General features: G+C 41.2%; 1 protein-coding gene across 1 annotated transcript in view; it reads right to left on the bottom strand.

Moving 5' to 3' along the window:
- Positions 1-294: 294 nt before the first annotated feature.
- Positions 295-20,620, bottom strand: part of CFAP161 (cilia and flagella associated protein 161) — a 49,978-nt gene continuing 29,652 nt past the window's right edge. The window contains exons 2-8 of the mRNA XM_026709781.2: positions 6,104-6,264; positions 5,376-5,465; positions 4,730-4,968; positions 3,147-3,231; positions 2,169-2,327; positions 871-944; positions 295-691 (exon numbers count right to left, since the gene is read on the bottom strand). Coding sequence (XP_026565566.2) covers positions 493-691; positions 871-944; positions 2,169-2,327; positions 3,147-3,231; positions 4,730-4,968; positions 5,376-5,465; positions 6,104-6,264 — 1,007 coding nt within the window. The 3' untranslated portion in view covers positions 295-492. The remainder of the gene's footprint in view (positions 692-870; positions 945-2,168; positions 2,328-3,146; positions 3,232-4,729; positions 4,969-5,375; positions 5,466-6,103; positions 6,265-20,620) is intronic.

Raw genomic sequence — 20,620 nt, 5'->3', positions numbered from 1 at the left:
GGGAGGAGAGGGAGAGGAAGGAAAGGAGGGAGGAAGGAGAGAGAGAGGGAGGGAGAGGGGGAGAGGGAGGGAGAGAGGGAGGGAAGGAGGGAGGGGAGGGAGAGGGAGGGAGGGGAGAGGGGAGGGGAGGGAGGGAGAGGGAGGGGGAGAGGAGGAGAGGGAGGAGGGAGGGAGGGAGAGAAGGAGAGGAGAGAAAGAGAAAGAGAAAGAGAGGGAGGGAGGGAGGGGGGGATCTTCTTATAGAGTGATGCTGCCCTCCTGTGGTCAAAATGAAAGAAGGTCGAAGTTAGAGAATTGTTTTTAATCAACATTTTATTCAAGATTCAATCATTAATTTTGAAAGCTATTCAGTTTACACTGCTACTATGTTTAAAAAAAACCTTTAATTCCTTCGTCGTACTCCTCCTCTTCCTCCCCCATACTTCTTCATCAACATCATGCTGGGTTTTTTTCTCCTGTTTTTCTTTCACGAAAGCGGGACGTTTCAACTGTTCACTCTGAGCATTTTTCACGAAGTTCTCGATTTTGTACTCTCGTCTCCTCTGACGGAGGCTTTGGCCTATTGAACATTGTTGTTGATTCATCGCTAGGATTCCCAGTGACTATTATCCAGTGGTTCTTGCTCTCTTCAGCTTTGTGGGAATCCAGATAAGTGTGGCAGTTGATTTCGCATTCTTTCCCAAAGTATGTCCTTGAAAAAGCAGAACACACACAGAAAGAAAACCTAAACAGAAACTCCAAAGCAGCCTTTCCAGAGGTGGCTTTGGGGCAGGGGGTTGGACTGAGAGGCCTCTGCAGTCCCTTCTGGCCCTGAAAGCATTAAAGCTAGTTTAAATGCAGGTGGCACACCTGCAGATGACTGGGGCTCACCTTATCCAGAAGGTCCTAGGAACTGCGAGTGCCTGATTTGTATGGCTATGAACAATGACAACTTTTGTATTTGCCTAGAAAAAAGGAAAAAGAACAGGGAGGCTTTAAATGTCCATATTTTAATTGCTTATTTCAGTCCATTATTCCGGCCCAGAATTCTCAAGCCCAGAATATAAAATAAAACATATTTCCTATTAAACAGGTTTTGCATGCAAGTAAACATAGTCCTCGACATACAACTGGTCGCTCAGCAACTGTTTGAAGTTACAACGGAGCCCCCTCCCCCAAAGTTACTTCTGAAGTTACAATGTCTGCCCTTCCCCCACAGTCACATGACTGCATTTGGGCACTTGGCAACCAGCCTGCATTTACAGCCGTTTGCAGCACCCACAATTGTCCACACAATTGTGATTTGTGACATTTTTGCAGGAAAACTGGGGGTTTAACCTCTGCTTAAGATGACAGTGTTTGCTTTACAGCCACTGCTTTCATTTAATGACCGATGCAAAAAAGGATGTAAAACTGGGCCCGGTCATCTGATGTCTCGCTTTATGACTGTCATGACTTACGGCCATAATTGAGGAGCTCAATTATGGTTGAAGACTATCTGTATCTTCACATCTTCACATTCCTTTTAAACCCTGTTAATACTGACCATATCTTGGGGGGGGGGGGCTGTTAATGTTATCCTGTTCCTCTTCTATAGCACAAACAATAGCACAGTTTTACTTCTCGCTAAGAAAGAACTGACTGCTGATTTGACCCAAAGTGAGAGGCATAAAATATATGCACATAAACCAGATCTATGTTGTCCTCAAGAACAAAAGCTCAGAAGCAGGAAATAATAGATAGAGAAGTAGAATGTTAGCTTATTTCAAAAGATGTAGAAAAAGGGGTGTCATGGAACCTGGAGAAGTGTTGGATGAGGTTGGTACAGTTGAAGAGGATATTTAAAACAGATCCACCAACAAAGCTAAGCATGAAGTTCAGAACGTCTGTGGAGATTCTCAGTCATCCAGGTCATGGTTGTCCCAAAGTTGTTGGTTTTTTCCAAAAGGTAACTGGACTTTCTTCGTTTTTCCTTGAAGACTTTTCACTTCTCATCCAAGAACCTTCTTCAGTTCAGTTCCAGAACTGAAGAAGCTTCTTGGATGAGAAGTGAAAAGTCTTCAAGGAAAAATGAAGAAAGTTGAGTTGCCGCTTGAAAAATCACCTTTGGGAAATTCAGAATGGCTTCCCTTTAAATCTCTCTCTCACACACTCACATTGTCTCTTTACAAATATAGATGTTTTCTTACAGGGATTGGCAAACCTTCATATTCCATGCGTAACTGTGGATCCAGGAAGGTAATTTGCCAGGCACACAGGTATGACATTTCATCCGTCATGAAGACAGGCTGGAGGGAAGATTTCTTGGCCATATTCTGAAATGATTTATGGTCGCTGGACAAAAACAGCTGGAAATGAAGACACAAGGGAGTGATTTGTCTGGAAATTAGATAACTATTGTTGAAGATTGACAGAAAACAAAGGGGAAAAAATTAGCAGTATGTTTATGGTTCCCTATGATCAGTGGTTGCCTTCTCCTATTTCCAAATCCGAGGCTGAACACATCGAGGGTTCTGTACAGTTTCACAGAATGGGAGGAGACACAGAAATATAACTATATTGAACCAGAAGCTGGGACTCTTGCCAAAGTTACACTGATCTACCAGTTGTGCTTGGAATCATCTCCTTTTAATAACCCTATAATTCCTTCAGGGGTGGAGTCTGAGCCTCTGAATGGAGCAGAATGTTTACTGGCCGGATGCCCTTCCTGTCACCAATCCGGAGTTTTGTTCAGCAGATAGATTCTCATTGTGCCCAGAGAGAGAAATGCCTGCCTCTACCTGGGATCGATCTCACAGCCTCCTGATTGTAAGGCAAGAGCTCCACCTCTAGGCCACCGCACTACTCCAGGTTGTGCTTGGGATACAGATGAAAATTTGAAATTGAACAATAGGATCCACTTAGGGGCATCTGTAGGGAAGGGGAGTTCTTTTAAAAAATATCAAGATGCAGCAATGCATCTAGGATTATAACTGTGAACTGGATTAGGGACAATATAAAAGTTGGAAAGTGTTTCTTAGGGGGTTTTATCCTATATCAGATTATTTTTTAATCAGGCCTGTCTAACTAGACATCAGTTCTCCAGACAAATGTATTTTTTATTAGCTCCTCCCAAAATGGTTTTCTTTGGAAGGAAAAATTGGACTTTGATGTTATTTATCACTAACCATTTTGTCCTGAAATCCACCAGCTGTTCCAAGGCCAAAATTCTGCCCGAATCTAACAGGTTCCCCCATGGCTTCCCCTTCAAGGCTATAATAAGGAGAAAAATATTGATGCAACACAACACAATACAATTATTTACTATGGAGCAAGTCCTTGAATCCTTTATACAGAAAATGTTTTTCCCTGGGAGTCTAAGAAAAGGGGGAAAGGGAGTCACATGTTCCTATGAGCTTCCACTTCAACTTTTCATGGGGGAAAAGAAAACTTTTGGGAAGGAAAAGTAGAGATTTTCAAGGTACTTTGGGCCACAGACTTGATGGCATTTATTTATTTATTTTCAACATATACAGCAATAAAAGGCTGTGAAGCAGCCATTAAAAACCAGCAAAGAGAATGTGTGCCCTTGCATATGTTTGTGTGTGTAAGAGAAAGAGAAAGAAAGAGAGGGGGGTGGTATTCAGCAGGTTCTGACCAGTTCTGGAGAACCGGTAGCGGAAATTTTGAGTAGTTTGGAGAACCGGCAAATCCCACCTCTGACTGGAGATTTTACAGTATCCTTCCCCTGCTATGCCCACCAAGCCATGCCCACAGAACCAGTAGTAAAAAAATTTGAATCCCACTACAGGAGAGAGGGAGGAAGAGAGGGAGAGAGAGGGAGGGAGGGAGGGAGAGAAAGAGAGAGAGAGAGAAGAATTTGATTTTAAACTAGAACATCCATAAAAAAATGATAAAAATACAATAACAATACTGATAAGCACTCATCAAGGAGTAAAAAGACCTGGAATCAAATCTCCAGTCAGTGGTTAAAGATTTCATTTCTAACTAAAGAGACGATTCCAAGTAGGGTGGGAAAACATTCTGATCTGAAAACTTGGGGAAAAGCTGCCAATCAGAGATGGCAAGGAGTTGATTCCTCATTAAGTGTTTTCCTATATTTGAATAATACACAGCCAGGCGACTTAGAGCAGGAACAAACAGAAGGACTGTCCATCAAACAGGTGAGGGCCATATAACATGCAGGGTAGGTTTGGAGGAAGAATTGGGAATTCTTTGCTTTCTGGCTCTGATGTGCCAAATTTAGGATTCATACTATACTCAGTCAGTGTTTCCTGTCTCAAGATGATAGGAAATGGTGCTCTCAATTTTCAGCAATTGTGACCAGATGCTTGGGATGCCCTGAGGAAATTGGAAGGCTGCAGGTCGTGAAACTCACATGTTGCCCACCTCTGACTTCTTGTTTTAAGGCCATATGTGACCTTCAGGCTAATTTAATGTGGCTCTCAGGCCAACTGCAAACACATTAACTAAGCATTCAGCTAGGGCCATGGATAAAGAGGTCCTTGGAAGAGATGTGTGCATGTCAAGAGACAACAAGTGTCCCTTACTCCCTTTTGGTTTTACTTAACTCTTCCTTCTGGCCCTGTTCACCCTACCAGCTGCACTCAATGTGATAGCATCATCATGGCGCCTACCATAATAACATCGGGGCCCCATCCATTGTTCCATCCCTTTCCCTCTCAACTATTCACCAAGCTTGGTCCTTTTGCTGACCTTACTGCCAAATCTTTTTGCCAGAGAGTCCCACCTTAAAATCCGAAATGCATTCCGCCCAATGGGGTTCACATGTTCAATTGCACTCAAGTCACATGGGGCTGACAAATTATCACCAGTGGACAGAGTCCCTAGATCAGGATTCACAGCCAAGGAGAGATTTCCACCCATAATAATAGCTTTTTCCTCTGGGAGTCTAACAACGTCGAGGTTCACAAATAGAACTGTGTCTCCAAAATGAATATATCCATCTTTTGAAATGGAAAGCTGCTCCTGTTGGTGATAAGAGAAAGGAAGATGGTAAATGTGCACAGTTCCCCCCATTTTTTTTTTGCCACAATAGCAATAGCACCTAGACTTATATACCACTTTACAGCCCTCTCTCAAGAGATTTACAGAGTCAGCCCCTTGCCTCCTCCACCGGGTCCTCATTTTACTGTCCTCGGAAGGATGGAAGGCTGAGTCAACACTCAGCTTGGTGGGATTCGAACTGCCAAATTGCAGGCAGGCAGCAGAAGTAGCCTGCAGTACTGCACTCTAACCACTGCACCACCAAGGCTTTAACACAGTTGTTAAGTGAATCTGGCTTCCCCATGGCCAGAGTAAATGAGTAGGGAACAAAATGCAAGTATTCCAGAGAATTAGAAGAACCCTCAAACATGTTTTGTGAGATGTAATACCTTCTTGTAAAGAGTATCTTTCAGTTTTCGTGATTTCTGGATTAGTAGTTCTCCATTTTCTCTTTTATATAAAAAATCTTTCAATGATTCCTATTTTTAAAAGAAAAAAAAAAGCTTAACTTAGAATTTAATATGTATCCTGTATATTACTGCAGCATGATCAGGTGTATAAAACTCCCACCTTACGAAATTCAGCCCAAATGGCTAAATTCCATCTAAAGAATGAAAACAAGGGCATAAAAGAACTATGAAAAGGTTTCCCCATACCTATGAGAACAGAGCAAATGGATGAAGGCCACAATATTTTGTAGATAAGCCCAGTGAAGTTGCTTGAGAAATACAGTTGCTGTAAATTCTTGTATAAAATAATTTGTTGAACCAATGCAACAGAACAGAAAGTGATCCAATAGATTCTGCCTCTTCCTAAGAGTTGCCAATGGCTCACAGAGAGAACGTGCATTTAGCATGCAGGATTAAACTCCTATTTCTGGAATACATCAAATAACTCACCAAATAATGCAGAATGAGATGCAGTTTGGGTTTAAAGAAATAATGCAAGCATCAGGCTGTAAATAAAACAAATCACTGACTGTAAGAGTCAACTGGAACATCAGGAAAATCTAGCGCTGTTGCTATCAAACCTCCCTCTCTCACAAAGTTGCTTTTGAGATTTGCACAAAGACCGAACATGAATAGAACCATGTAAAGGGTGGAGAATTTTTATTTACCTCTTCTAAGCAAACGTCTTCAAACCAGTTCCCAAGAAGCACACCAGGACTGTATATCCGGCCACTCTTACTTGTCCGGGCGTTGATCATCTGGAGCAGCCCAGAAGTGAGGGCATCAAGCTGACTTAAAGAAATGGACGCTTTCGACAAGCATGTGGCACCTGCGATCAGGAAAATAACTGATCAACGTTGAGTTTACAGGTTGCTATGGGAACTGTGAGTGGCCAGGATTGGTCAAGCGGGAAAGGGCTATTAGCCAATCAGAATAGATCTGGCTAGAATGGATGAAGAAAAGATGTGAGAACTTATCTGCATCCTTTAAATTTCACAAGGGGATTGGAGACAGTTGCAAAGGAGACACAATTCTCTTGTAAAGCAAAAGAGAGAGAAAGAATGCAAAAGTACAACTTGACAAGCTTCTTTTGAGAGATAAACACACATATGAATATTCGGGATTAAAAATAGTGAATCATTCTTCCTCACAGCTTTATAGTGAATTATATCCTGGGGTTGGGTTTTTTTTGATGGAGGCAATGTTTTTTTTTTAAAAAAAAAAGCTAAATAAACAAGACAATATGTACTGAAGAAAATCAAGGAAATGAAAGCGGTAGTTAAAAGCTGAGGAAGAAAGGGATAAGCCAAGTGCTTGTATCTCAAATAATTTGCTTTATCTCCTTCCTTTGTATAATATTTAAGGAAAACCCCTCCCTTTTTACCATCCGATAATACCCTTAATTGGGGTAGGGTTGGTAGCCTGATTCTACCCCAAACTAATAATACCCAAAATTAATAATTTTTATTGATATTTTTAAAAAAACACAATCAAATTCAGAATAAGGGCATTGTTGTTAATGAATTGGCTTAAAAAACAGAATCCATTCAACACAGCCATAACAGCTTAAAAGTCAAAGTCTTAACTTGACCGCAAATGTTTTTACCAAACAAACAAACAAAGACGAATTGATCCTGATCTTCCTACATTTTGAGAGATGCAATAAAAATTTCCACATCTTGAAAGATGCAATAAAAAACATTTCAAATTAACCAACATGTCTGGGTTCACACCACCTTCACCCACCCACAGTAGATGAAATGGTATGTAGGGAAAATTTAAAAAAACATAAATAAAATACTAGTTGTGAGGAAGGGAAGTGGGGACATCCAAGCTGGAAATCAAAGATGATTATTTAACGGTATTTACATTGTCATAATGTGACAACATGATAGTGAATATATGAATTCTCATAATTCAAATAATGGATAGTTCAATATTCTCATCAAGAACTCTGTTCCAAATAAGCTTGTTTTTACTCTATCCAACTTTATCCAATGAGTACTAAATATAAAAACAGAACAAAGTGTCCTGTGCAATTCTAAAGAGTGACCAGTCGAATGAATAGTGTATTGTTGGTAAAGAATTAATATATTATTTTCTGGAACTTTTTAGAACAAATTCCTATTTATTCTGGTCATTATTAGAGACATGCATAATGTGCATTATTGTTGTTGTATATTTTAGTATATCTGACATACTGCAGATCATATGCAGTATTAAAACATCATTATTTGTATATTTAGTAGAACAACATATTTAAAACTTCACAACTTTGCACCAGCAGGCTTATTAAAGAGTATACAACAGTGCCATCTTCTGGAATATCTGAGACAATGCACATGTTGGCTAAGTTTATTTTAAAACTGATCCCTGGATCATAAAACCCTCCTACTGGATACTTATGAATAAGTATCCATACTTATTATACATATACATATACATATACATATACATATACATATACATATACACACACACACACACACACACACACACACACACACACATATATATGGCAGATGACATTCTGCTGAAACGTCGCTACAACTTTAAAAGCACAACTACTATGACGTGGGAAAATACCCGAACAAAGCCGAATGCCATACATGTAAGTACCCGCGAAAACTTAAGAAAAAAAATATATATATATATATATATATATATATATATATATATATATATGTGTGTGTGTGTGTGTGTGTGTGTGTGTGTGTCTGTCTGTCTGTCTGTCTGTCTGTGTGTTTTCTGAGGTTACCTCGCGGGTATTTGTATGTGGATCTTTGGTTGTTCGGGTTTTCTCCCGCGTAAGATTCAAAGTATCTAGGCAACGTTTCGATGAAGTCTCATTCATCATCTTCAGGCTTCTGTCTTCGGCTCTTGCTTCTCAGAATGATGTGAGATTGCAGCTGCTTCTTCCTTTTAACTGCTAGTGGGGGTGTGACTTGATTGGGTGGGGGCTTGGCTGTGTTCTGACACACCCCCCACCCAATCAGAACACAGCCAAGCCCCCACCCAATCAAGTCCCACCCTACTAGCAGTTAAAAGGAAGAAGCAGCTGCAATCTCACATCACTCTGAGAAGCAAGAGCCAAGACAGAGGCCTGATGATGATGAATGAGACTTCATCGAAACGTTGCCTAGATACTTTGAATCTACGCTGAGAAAACCCAACAACCAAAGATCCATATATATATGTGCTTCTCAGAGTAATGGAGATTGCAGCTGCTTCCTCCTTTTAACTGCCAGTGGGGGTGGGACTTGATTGGGTGGGGGCTTGGCTGTGTTCTGATTGGGTGGGGGTGTGTTCTCATTGGTAGGGGGTTTGGCTGTGTTCTGATTGGTTGGGGGTTAGCCGTGTTCTGATTGGTTGGAGGCGTGTTCTGTTCAGGTGGGGGCTTGGTTGTGCTCAGGTTAGTCTTAGTTGCTGGGGGATTTGAGCTGGTGAGCTGTGATCTTGCTGTTTGGCTTCGAGTTCGTGGTCGTGCTGCATCTTCATAGTGGGTGTCGGTTTGCTTCATGTATGGCTCGGAGGGGTTTGAAGTGGGTAGTGATGCAGCTGCAGTGCAGCTTCTGGTCCATGGTCGTGTCTCATCTTCTGAGTGGGTGTGAGTCTGTTTTCTACTTGGAAGTGTGGTGGTGGCATCTTGTGTGGCTCTCATGGGTGTGGGTCTGGTGTCCTTCTTCATGTTAGGTACTCGTCTGTTCATGAGGGCGGGTTTCCAAATGGCTGGAAGGCGGGAGGTGTCATCTCGTTTGTTCATGCTGTGTGGGCGTTTTTCTATCTCTATGGCTTCTCTGATTATTCTGCTGTTGAAGTGTTCGGTTTTGGCGATGGTTCTGGTATTTTTAAAATCAATTTCATGTCCTGTGGCTTTGAGGTGTTGGACCAGGGAAGAGGTCATTTCTTCTTTTTTGATTGAGTTCTTATGTTCTTCAATGCGCACTTATTCTTCTGTTAGTTTGTCCAATGTATGTGGTAGGGCAGGCAGTGCAGGGGATTTCGTATACTCCTTGGTTTTCTAATTCGATTTTGTCTTTGGGGTTTCTTAGGATGGTGGATATTTTTCTGTTTGTGCAGAATGCTGTTTTGATGTTGTGTTTTTGGAGGATCTTGCTAATTTTGTCTGTAGTGCCTTTTATATATGGGAGGAGGGCTTTGCCGCTTTTCTTGTTCTGGGGTTTCTTTTTGGATTAGGTGGGTAATCTTCTTTCTTTGGAATCCATTGGCTGTAAGTACGTTGGTGAGAGTGTGTAGTTCGGTTTTTTGGTGTTGTTCATCGGCTAAGCATTTTGTTCTGGAGATGAGTGTCTTGGCTACTGGAATTGATCTGTGCTGGGTGGTGGTGTGAGAGTGCATGTAGATAGCGGTTTGTATGTGTTTTCTTCTGGTAGATGGTGTGTCCTAGGGAGCCATTGGATCTTTTGTATACCAAGACATCTAGGAAAGGAAGTTGATTGTTGGCTTCTGTTTCCATGGTGAATTGTATTTTGGGGTGTAGGCTGTTGAGGTGTGTGAGGAAGTTGTTCAGTTTTTTCTTTCCGTGTGGCCAGATTATGAAGGTGTCATCTACGTATCTGAGCCAGAGTTTGGGTTTGTGGTCGTATTTTTCTAGAGCTTGTGTTTCAAAGTGTTCCATGTAGAGGTTTGCGTATGACAGGTGAGAGGGGTGATCCCATGGGTGCTCCTTCTATTTGTTTGTATTTTTGTTCATTGTAGGTGAAGTATGTATTGGATAGGCAGTGGTTGGTCAGATCTAGGATGTGCTTGGGGGTTGTATTTGTTTCGGATGGCTGTCAAGGCTTCTTTTATTGGCACTTGGGTGAAGAGGGATATGACATCGAAGCTTACTAGTAGGTCGTTAGGTTGTAAGTTTTGTTTCTTTATGATCTCGATGAACTGAATGAGTTTCTTACGTGTGAGTTGATGGATTCTGCATAGGGTTGTAGTTGTTTGGCAAGAAATTTGGCCAGGTTTTGTAGAGGTGAGCCTATGGAGCTGACTATTGGTCTGAGTGGGGTTCCTTCTTTGTGTATCTTGGGAGACCATAAAGCTTGGGACATCTGGATGATTTCTCTCTGGGTATGATTCGTTGCTGGATTTCTTCACTGATGGGGGAGGCTTTTATTTTGGATTTGGTAGTTTTTTCTAGGTAGGTGGTGGGGTCTGTCTTTAGGGTTTGTATGCGGGGTCTTGGAGTAGGTTGGTTAACTTGGTTTGGTAGTCAGATGTGTTCTGGCAACCACTGTCGCATTGCCCTTGTCTGCTGGCAGGATTATTATGCTGGTGTCTTCTTTCAGGTTGGCAGTGCAGTTTGTTCTTCTTGGATAAGTTGCTTTTGGGTGGTTTGCTAGTGCAGAGGATGTTGGTGATTTCAAGTCTGATTTTGTTAGCATCATCAGGGTTGGTTCTGGTCAGGCTGGTTTCAACTCCGCATATGATGGTTTCTGTGGGGATGTGTTTGGGAGCGACAGCAAAGTTGAATCCTTTGAAAGGACCTTGGTTTCAGCTTCAGTGAGGATCTTGTCTGAGATGTTGTGCACTGTTTGTTTTATGTGTGGCTGTGGGGGAGGAGTTGGTTTCTGGCGTTGTTGTAGTTTCCTGAGTTTGTTGGTGTGTGTGTCTGTCTGAGGGTGGTCTGTGTTTCTGCTCCAGACAGCGAGTTGTTTGGATTTGTCCCAAAGTAGGGGGTGAATCTTGTTGCTGAGTCTGAGGTGGAGTGTGAGGAGATCTTTGTTGATTTGGTCTAGAGAAACCTTTTGTGTGAAGTTCATTTCTAATTAGGGGCCAGTTCTGTTCTTTTTAGGATTGGTGGCTGCTGTGTTGGTGTGGAATTTCAATTGGAAGCTTGTGGGAATTAAATTTTGATCTCGGCAGTTGCATAGGAATGCAAGGTCACATAAAATGGAGGCTCTTTGGACTTCAAGTTTTTCATAAGTCCTGGTCAGATGGTGGGTTTCTCCCGTAGAGGTGCAGCATTTGTTTTCTGAGGTTCTCATGGTATTTGTATGTGATCTTTGGTTGTTCGGTTTTCTCCCGCGTAAGATTTGAAGTATCTAGGCAACGTTGATGAAGTCTCATTCATCATCTTCAGGCTTTTCTGTCTCCAGCTCTGTGCTTCTCAGAGTAATGGAGATTGCAGCTGCTTCCTCCTTTAACTGCCAGTGGGGTGGGACTTGATTGGGTGGGGGCTTGGCTGTGTTCTGATTGGGTGGGGTGTGTTCTCATTGGTAGGGTTTGGCTGTGTTCTGATTGGTTGGGGGTTAGCCGTGTTCTGATTGGTTGGAGGCGTGTTCTGTTCAGGTGGGGGCTTGGTTGTGCTCAGGTTAGTCTTAGTTGCTGGGATTTGAGCTGGTGAGCTGTGATCTTGCTGTTTGGCTTCGAGTTCGTGGTCGTGCTGCATCTTCATAGTGGGTGTCGGTTTGCTTCATGTATGGCTCGGAGGGGTTTGAAGTGGGTAGTGATGCAGCTGCAGTGCAGCTTCTGGTCCATGGTCATGTCTCATCTTCTGAGTGGGTGTGAGTCTGTTTTCTAAACCCGCCCTCATGAACAGACGAGTACCTAACATGAAGAAGGACACCAGACCCACACCCATGAGAGCCACACAAGATGCCACCACCACACTTCCAAGTAGAAAACAGACTCACACCCACTCAGAAGATGAGACACGACCATGGACCAGAAGCTGCACTGCAGCTGCATCACTACCCACTTCAAACCCCTCCGAGCCATACATGAAGCAAACCGACACCCACTGTGAAGATGCAGCACGACCACGAACTCGAAGCCAAACAGCAAGATCACAGCTCACCAGCTCAAATCCCCAGCAACTAAGACTAACCTGAGCACAACCAAGCCCCCACCTGAACAGAACACGCTCCAACCAATCAGAACACGGCTAACCCCCAACCAATCAGAACACAGCCAAACCCCCTACCAATGAGAACACACCCCACCCAATCAGAACACAGCCAAGCCCCCACCCAATCAAGTCCCACCCCACTGGCAGTTAAAGGAGGAAGCAGCTGCAATCTCCATTACTCTGAGAAGCACAGAGCCGGAGACAGAAGCCTGAAGATGATGAATGAGACTTCATCGAAACGTTGCCTAGATACTTGAATCTTACGCAGGAGAAAACCCGAACAACCAAAGATCCATATATATATATATATATATATATATATATATATATATATATATATATATGATATTACTTATATTATTATTATACTTATACTTATGAATAAGAATATGAATATTGGATACTTACAAATACTTAGAATGGATAAACATTTGTTTTTGCTTAAGTTTATTTAGAATTCCAAATTAAGTGTTTGGACCAACTTGTAGAGTGTAGAGATTGCCCCATTTATAATAATCTAATTAAACTGCCTACGATCATTAAAAAAAAAATCTGTGTTTTGAATTCAAACTTGTGTTTTGTTTGCATGTGAGGTTTTGTTAAAACACAGTTTTAATTCGAGTGGCTGGTTAATCTCTGGATATTTGTACAGAAGACATATACAAGGCATCTTTAAAGGGAAGCTGAAACTTAAGTGCAATTTTATAAGTTTATCTTGAAGATCTCTCTGAGAATAGGTCTTATTAAAATCAGAAGGGCTTGTTTTCAAGTAGAATTGGGCTGTTCTGGACATCACATATTAGCTATTTAATTTTTGGATAATTGTTATCACATTTCTTCTGCAATTCAAGCAAAGCTTAGCGAAACATTTTTTTCTTTAGCAAAACTGTTATGTATCAAATCTTCTACAGTTGTTTTAATGATAAACCAGAGATAATTGTTGCTAGTTTCAGAATGCTTTCCTGTGATTATCTGGACATTCTATTCAGCCATTTTAGCTGGTTATCATGACACATTAAATGCACAATTATATTTTAATCTAAAGAATTGGACAAACATAGCCACTGTGGCTAGTTTATGATTCAGTGTGTCATGCAAGCCCCCAAAAGGAATTAATTTAAGAAACACAGCTTAAGTGTGTGATACAAACATGTTACAGAAAGGTAGAGAAAGGCAGGCAATTATTTTGAAATAAATTACTTCCCATAAGACATATTAATCATAATCAATGATCAATGCATCAATGGCTAGGGGATGGCCCATATTATTTGTTTTGCTTTATCATGGAAAAGATTGAAAGCCTGCTGTTGGAATCACTCCCTAAATTCTAAATCCATGAAATTGATTTTGAATCTGCCTTTACCCAGAGTTGGATCAATTCTATTTTTAATCAGCATGGCCACACCAATTAGTGGGAAAGGGGGGGTGGGTTGTTGTTTTGGCATTTGGGAGAAACATATCAGTTCAGTGCATCTTTGAACACCCATTTCGGCCATTCATTTCCTCTTTGGCAGGAAATTCCCCATCAAGGGGATTTTTGTTTTTAAGTTTTCCACCTATTCATAGTTGTTGGGAAGGACACACCCAGGCTGAGCCTCCTTCCTACATGCAATTCATCCTTCTCTTCACAGCTGGGAAGACAAAACTTCACAAAAGTAAATTGAAGGTTGTCCTTGACTCCTTTTGCCACTAATTTTACCCATAATTACTCCCCCGCCTTTCTCCTTCCTTCTATATTCATAAAAAAAGAGCAGGAGAATGCAAACATTTATGGCCAGTTTGATGTATTGGTGAAAAGCACCGGGTTAGAAACTAGGTGACCAGGAATTCTGGTCCCAGTTTTAGTACAAATCCAGCTAGGTGGCTTTGACCCAATCCTTCACTCTCAGTCCTAGGAAAAAGGAGGCATTGGCAAACAACCTCTAAAATGTTACACTCGTCCAGGGAGTCATCAGACGTCATACACAAAAATGAAGGTTCCCATTAAAAAAAAAAAGTGGCCCTGAAATTAGGCAAAATAAGGCGATTGTTTTAGGCCAGAGATTTTGACTATTAGAACACAACAATAAACAGCTAGCTGTTTTGTAGAACCATATTGTTTATTTATCCTTAGACTTAGGTCTCCTGCTTGGGTTAGGGGAGGGGGGTTGGACTAGATGACCTTCAAAGTCCCTCCCAACTCGGTTAATCTGTTAAAAACCTCTACAGAAATGACTGGATAATGGACCATGGCAGGAAATTTGTAGAAGAGATTTGGGGGTCAAATTCTGTTGTTGTTGTTGTTGTTGTGCATTGTGATTCTGTTGTAAATAACCTTGCCTGGTTCTAAGTCAAAATCCCCTTTTTCTTTCCAAAGTGGTTGGCTCCAAACAGAGATCCATTGGCCCACTGTGAACAACAGATGAACCTGCAGTTTGTCAATCATTACATTTTGGGAAGATGCCCTGTTTAAACCATCACCCCATTTTTAGCTGTTTGGTGTGCGCATGTCTGTCAGTTGCAGGACAGCCCTGGAGAGGGACAGCTGATCCAGAGTTCGGCATTCCCTTTTTCTTTTTTCTTTTTAACCGGCTAACTTGGCTTCATTTTTGAGTTCCCACCCAGTGATATAATGCCTGGGAAAAATGCCCTTGTAAGAAATACGGGACACGGGGATTGTAGCTAATGCTCAGTTCTTTTGGGACACCTGCAAAGTTTGGCATTTGATTAGCCTTGGATTAAAAGGAATGGAGAATTTTGGGGCATGAGGGAAATTCGGATGAAGTTTCACAATAGGATGAACGGGCAAACAACAAAGCAGGCATTATGAGCCTCAATCTTGATTGGAATGTGAAATATTTTTGTTACTAAGGAATTTAATTCCTGTCCAAGTTACCTTCCTAATATTAACTTTTCCATCAGGGCCATTCCCCCCTCCCCCCGCGGGTTGGCAACCTTTTCCATTATTAGGATAAAATAAATAAAGCTTATGCTTATTTTATAGTTGATCAAAGGTAAGTCAGTCAGTCAACTGATTACAGTCTTAGACCAGTACAGATAGTCCTTGATTTATGACCACAATTGACTCCCAAATTTCTGTTGCTAAGCAAGACAGTTAAGCAAGTTTGGCCCCATTTTACGAGATTTGTCGCCAAAGTTGTTAAACACAGCGGTTGTTAAGCTAGCAACCCAGTTGTTAAGTGAATCTGGCTTCTCCATTGACTTTGCTTGTCAGAGGGTCGCAAAAGGGGATCATGTGATCCCGGGACACGGCAATACTGTCATAAATACGAGACAGTTGCCAAAGCATTGACTATTGATCACATGATCATGGGGATCCTGCAAAGGTCATAACTGTGAAAAACGGTCATAATTCACTTTTTTCAGTGCTGCTGTAACTTTGGTCACTTAACAAACGGTTGTAAATTGAGGACTACCTGTATTCATCTCAGTAAAAAAAAAAACAGATTTGGGGGTCTGATAAACCTACTTTGCGAACCTTTTTTAAAATGTAATTTGCTCTACCTGCTGCACTACAGCTTTTTATTTTCTTGCTTTAATTTGGTCATTGTTTTCTGCTTCTAATAATCTTAGACTGTCTACTATTGACCTCACCCCTTTCCTAAGAGGCCTGTGGGGGGCGTGCATATGCACATCAACGTGCCTACTGTCCCTGTCCTATTGCTTCTTTTATATATTTTTTAAATTTTTCTTATATGTATCCATGTATTCATAACTATGTTTTTACTCATACCTACTATCTTGTAAGCAATTGACAAACCAAATAAAATAAATAAATAAAAAAATATTAGAATGCTGGAAGAAGTTCAGGTCCTGAAGGACTCAGCCCTGCATTTCTTCGGCAGAATTCCTTTACTTTCCTCTCCTCCTTTCCCCGCTTTCTCCTTTGCTTTCCTCTCAAGTCCTATCACTGAGCATCTGGAAGCAATTACGATTAAGAGCTTGTGATTAAGAGCTTGTGATTCCAAGTTCCACTGATTGTAGTGGTTAAATGTTTTGCTGGGTGGGGAAAGAGGATGTTTGAAAGAGAGGAGGGAAAAAGTGCATCCTTGTTATTCGTTACTGGTACTGTTTAAAAATTTAGAATTATTGCATCTGCAGATTAGGATGAATCAAGATTGTGTAATTTCAGATCTCAGATGGGTTATAAATGGTTATTATGTGTTCTTTGGAATTATTTTAAATCAGGTGTGGTTTGGTGTTGACAATTTTGCTCTTAGTGCATAATTCTCATCGCTACTCGTCAATAATAATATTGTTAAGGGTAGAGATGGGGAAAATTATTTTAATTTGAAGTTTATTATTTCATTCTGTAGCATTTTTGCATCTGGTTTCTTTTCTATATGAAAAAGAAGCTGTAGTAGACACAACTATATTAGATCATTTACTGACCATTCAAAATTACTACAACACCGAAAAAAAAGTTGACTTATGACCGTTTTCCACATTTATGACCGTTGTAGCATCCCCTTAGTCCCATGATCAAAATTCAGGCACTTGGCAACTGACTCATATTTATGACAGTGGCAGGGTCATGCAATCACCGTTTGTGATCTTATGACAAGCAAAGTCAATGGAGAAGCCAGATTCACTTAAAACAGGGGTCTCCAAGCTTGGCAACTTTAAGACTTGTGGGCTTCAACTCCCAGACTTAAACCACCCTGATGGTTTAAATCACTTACCAATGGCAGCAATTCACTTAACAACTGTGGCAAAAAAAGGTCACACAGTGGGGCAAAACTCCCTGAACACATGTCTCACACAGACATTTCTTAGACAACAGAAATTTGGAGCTTAGTTGTGGCTGTACATTGGGAACCGGGAACCTGTAGTTTCCCAGTTGAAACTGTAAGCCTTAGTAAGACCACACCTAGAATCTGCATCCAGTTTTGGTCACCACACTATAAAAAAAGATGTTGAGACTCTAGAAAAAGTGCAGAGAAGAGCAACCAGGGTGATTAGGGGACTGGAGGCTAAAACATCCGATGAATGGTTATAGGAACTGGGCATGGCTAGTTTAGTGAAGAGAAGGAGAGGGGAGACATGATAGCACTCTTCTAATGTTTGAGAGTCTGCCACAGAGAGGAGGAAGGGGGTCAAGCTATTTTCTAAAGCACCTGAAGGCCAGACAAGGAACAATGGATGGAAACTGAACAAGGAAAGATTCAACCTGGAAATAAGGAGAAATTTTCTGACAGTGAGAACAATCAACCCATGGAACAGAAGTTGCCTTCAAAAGTTGTGGGAACTTCATTACTGGAAACTTTCAAGAAGAGACTGGACTGCCATCTGTCAAAAATGGTGTAGGGTCTCCTGCTTGGACAGGGGGTTGGATTAGATGATCTACAACTCTCTTAATCTATGTCTGTGGTTGAGTCTTTCCACATGTTTCTTTCTTACTGGCTTTATATTCAGTGTTAAATCCAAAGTTAGATTTCCTGTAGTGAGTCAAAGATAGACTAAGCGATCTGCAAGTTCTTCAACAACTCTTCTGACTTGATAAAACAGGGTTTGTTTTAAATGTAGTTTATTGAATGAATCAGTTGGCTTCATTTAACATTGCTCAGCCAGTATCTGTGATTCACAAACCACAATGGCTAGATTCATGATTTGTGCTAAGCTGAAAACAAAACAAACCATCTATCAGTTTAGCATAATATTTAAACTTTTAGCCAGCACTTTCAAATCTGAGTTGTGTTCAGTGGGACTCTGGCTGCAATCCTAAATGCTTAAGTGTAAACCCCATGGATATACTGAGGCTTGCTTCTAAATTAACCTGGGCCAGCTTTGGTTACTCAAGCAGCAATCCAGTTTCAACTTTAAGAAATTCTGTACAGGTAGTCCTTGACTTACAACACGGTTTAAAGTTGCAACGTCGCTGAAAAAAGTGACTTATGACCGTTTTTCACATTTACGACCATAGCATCTCCATGGCCCTGTGATTTACATCCGGATGCTTAAAGACTGACTCACAGCCAGATTCACTTAAAAAAACATGTTATTAATTTAACAACTGCACCGATTCACTTTGCGGGAAGAAATATTCTTCTGGGTTCAGTTCCAAGTGGGGAAAAAGACACTGGAAACGTGGAGGCTGTTTGGAAAGATGGTTTAATGGTGGATAGGACCACATGGCTTGGAGCTCCAAAGTGAAAAGGACGATCACATGCTTCATGCTGAGTGTGCCTGGGTTTTATACCCTCTGTTGGGGTTTGAATTTGAGCTTGTATTCTGATTGGTGGTCAGACTCCCATGGGGCCATGCAGCGGAAACTCTGTGGGCCGTCCTGAATCCCAGGCTTGGTTGAACCTTGCTGGATGATGATGTAATGAAAGGGCTTTGGGCAATTCCTATAGCTCTACCTGGAGATCTTTGTTATGTAAAATAGGCTGGCCTAGGCCAGAGTAATGGCCCATTAGCAAAGAGAGGGGGGCTGAGATTCTGCTTGTGGGTGAGTTTCTGCTTCTGAGTTTCTACTCTTTTTAGGGGAAATATTCTGCCTTTTAGTATATCCTAAAATATTTCATTTTCCTAGGAGAGGGGTGGTTTTTAACTTCCAACAACTTAACAAAATGTGGCAAGAAAAGTCACAAAATGGGGGAAACTCACTTAACAAATGTCTCACTTAACAACATAAACTTTTGGCTCAATTGTGGTCATAAGTAGAAGGCTACCTTGTTGTTTCTTCGTCTCCTGCTCCCTTTAACACTTAGCACTGCCCTTTCCCCTTCAAACTGGTCACTTCTAACTCCAACTTCAGGGAACAGGCTGAGTAGAGCAGTTAATACAAACCAGCAGGCTAGATTTGCAGCACTCTGTACATTCTCTCGCTATGATGTCATCCATGCTGTCAGCTTGGGCAAAATGCTTTCCACTCCACTCTTGTTGGAGGTTTTATTTATTTAAATTCGCCATCAAAGGGGATGGATCATTAGTATGTTCTCATCCATGTCGGGGATTTAATGCATGCATTAAAAATGAATGAAAGGAGGGTTGTTTTTTAAAACATCACTCCCAATATAGCTAAACCTCCCTCAAAATCACGTCCCCTCCCCACCATAAGAAATGAAAAGCACACAGCCCTCCCTCAGATAAACTAACAGGAAAACTGATGACATTCTCCAAAATGCAGCACACATTGATTTGATTTTTTTAAAGATGTATATTCTACCTTTGTTGGAGAACCACTCCAGGTAGACTATATGGTGCTTCCTGCTCCCATTTTTTTTTGTTTATTAAATTTTTTGGGTGCCCAGCTTTCCTAAAAGGTGCTTCCAGGCAGCCACAGCGACAATTCTATAAAGGAGGTTGGGTTTAATATGACTGGCCCCAAATCGTTCTGTAAGGTTGGACAAAGGGTGTTGGCCAAAATTCTGAGGGTGGACAAATAAGATTTTTTTGGTCTTGTCTAGCACCTTAACCATCAGTCTGCAAAACATAACTTATATAACTTATATAACTTATTCATAACTTATTCAGCTGATGCAACCATATCTTAAAACATATCCAGGTGATTGAGTAAGCCATGGTAAAGCAACCTGCAGTACACTGTAAGTTTAATGAGAGTCATTCACTTTTAGATCGGCACAATGCACAATTATAACTTAGTGTTGGCCAAAATTGAGCCAAAATATCTTGTTTGACAGCATTGAGGATTTTTGTCATTTTGGGGGGGTGGGGGCAGGGCAGAGGACAGCCACAGTTATGGAAGTTCATGGTGTAATTATAATTCATCTATCTCCATGTGTAGCTTCCCTTCTGATGCCCCTTTGCTTAAAAATGACTTTAAGAGCAAGATGGGTGGCAAATACATTTAATAAATAACAAATAATAATAATGTCAGTGCCAAAATGCACAGCAGCCTGCCTGGTTTTGGACTATTGTTGTTTTTGACACTGATGCAGGAGAAGGAAGACAGAGCCTGGGCATTGGAGTCAAGAGAGGCATCAGCCTGGATTCATTACATTGCCACAAAGAGTCTTAAGTCCAACCCCTTTTGAATTCCATTGATTCTTATCTAGCACCAATGTAATGCTGACCATTAGTTGACTAGATTCTTGTGTATAGACATGAGCAATAAATCAGGAACTTAACATGTAATCCTGATTCTTTGCGCCTGACATCAGACATTTATCATGATTTCACACTCTTTCAAACTTTCATTTTTATCAGCCTCTCATCTTCTACAGACTGCAGAAGGCATAATCCTCCCTGCCTTTGGGGGTGGGGGTGGCGGGGAAATGGGGTGTGGCACATGTTTCTGATTTGAACATTGTTCAAAGACATGGGAAAACATAGTACCACGGATGGCTTTCTAACCAGG

Source organism: Pseudonaja textilis, chromosome 13 (assembly GCF_049901715.1).
Source record: "Pseudonaja textilis isolate UNSWEBS1 chromosome 13, rPseTex1.2, whole genome shotgun sequence".
Taxonomy (NCBI): Eukaryota; Metazoa; Chordata; class Lepidosauria; order Squamata; family Elapidae; genus Pseudonaja; species Pseudonaja textilis.
Note: the sequence above shows the minus strand (reverse complement) of the source record. Positions and strands in the feature narration are given on the sequence as shown.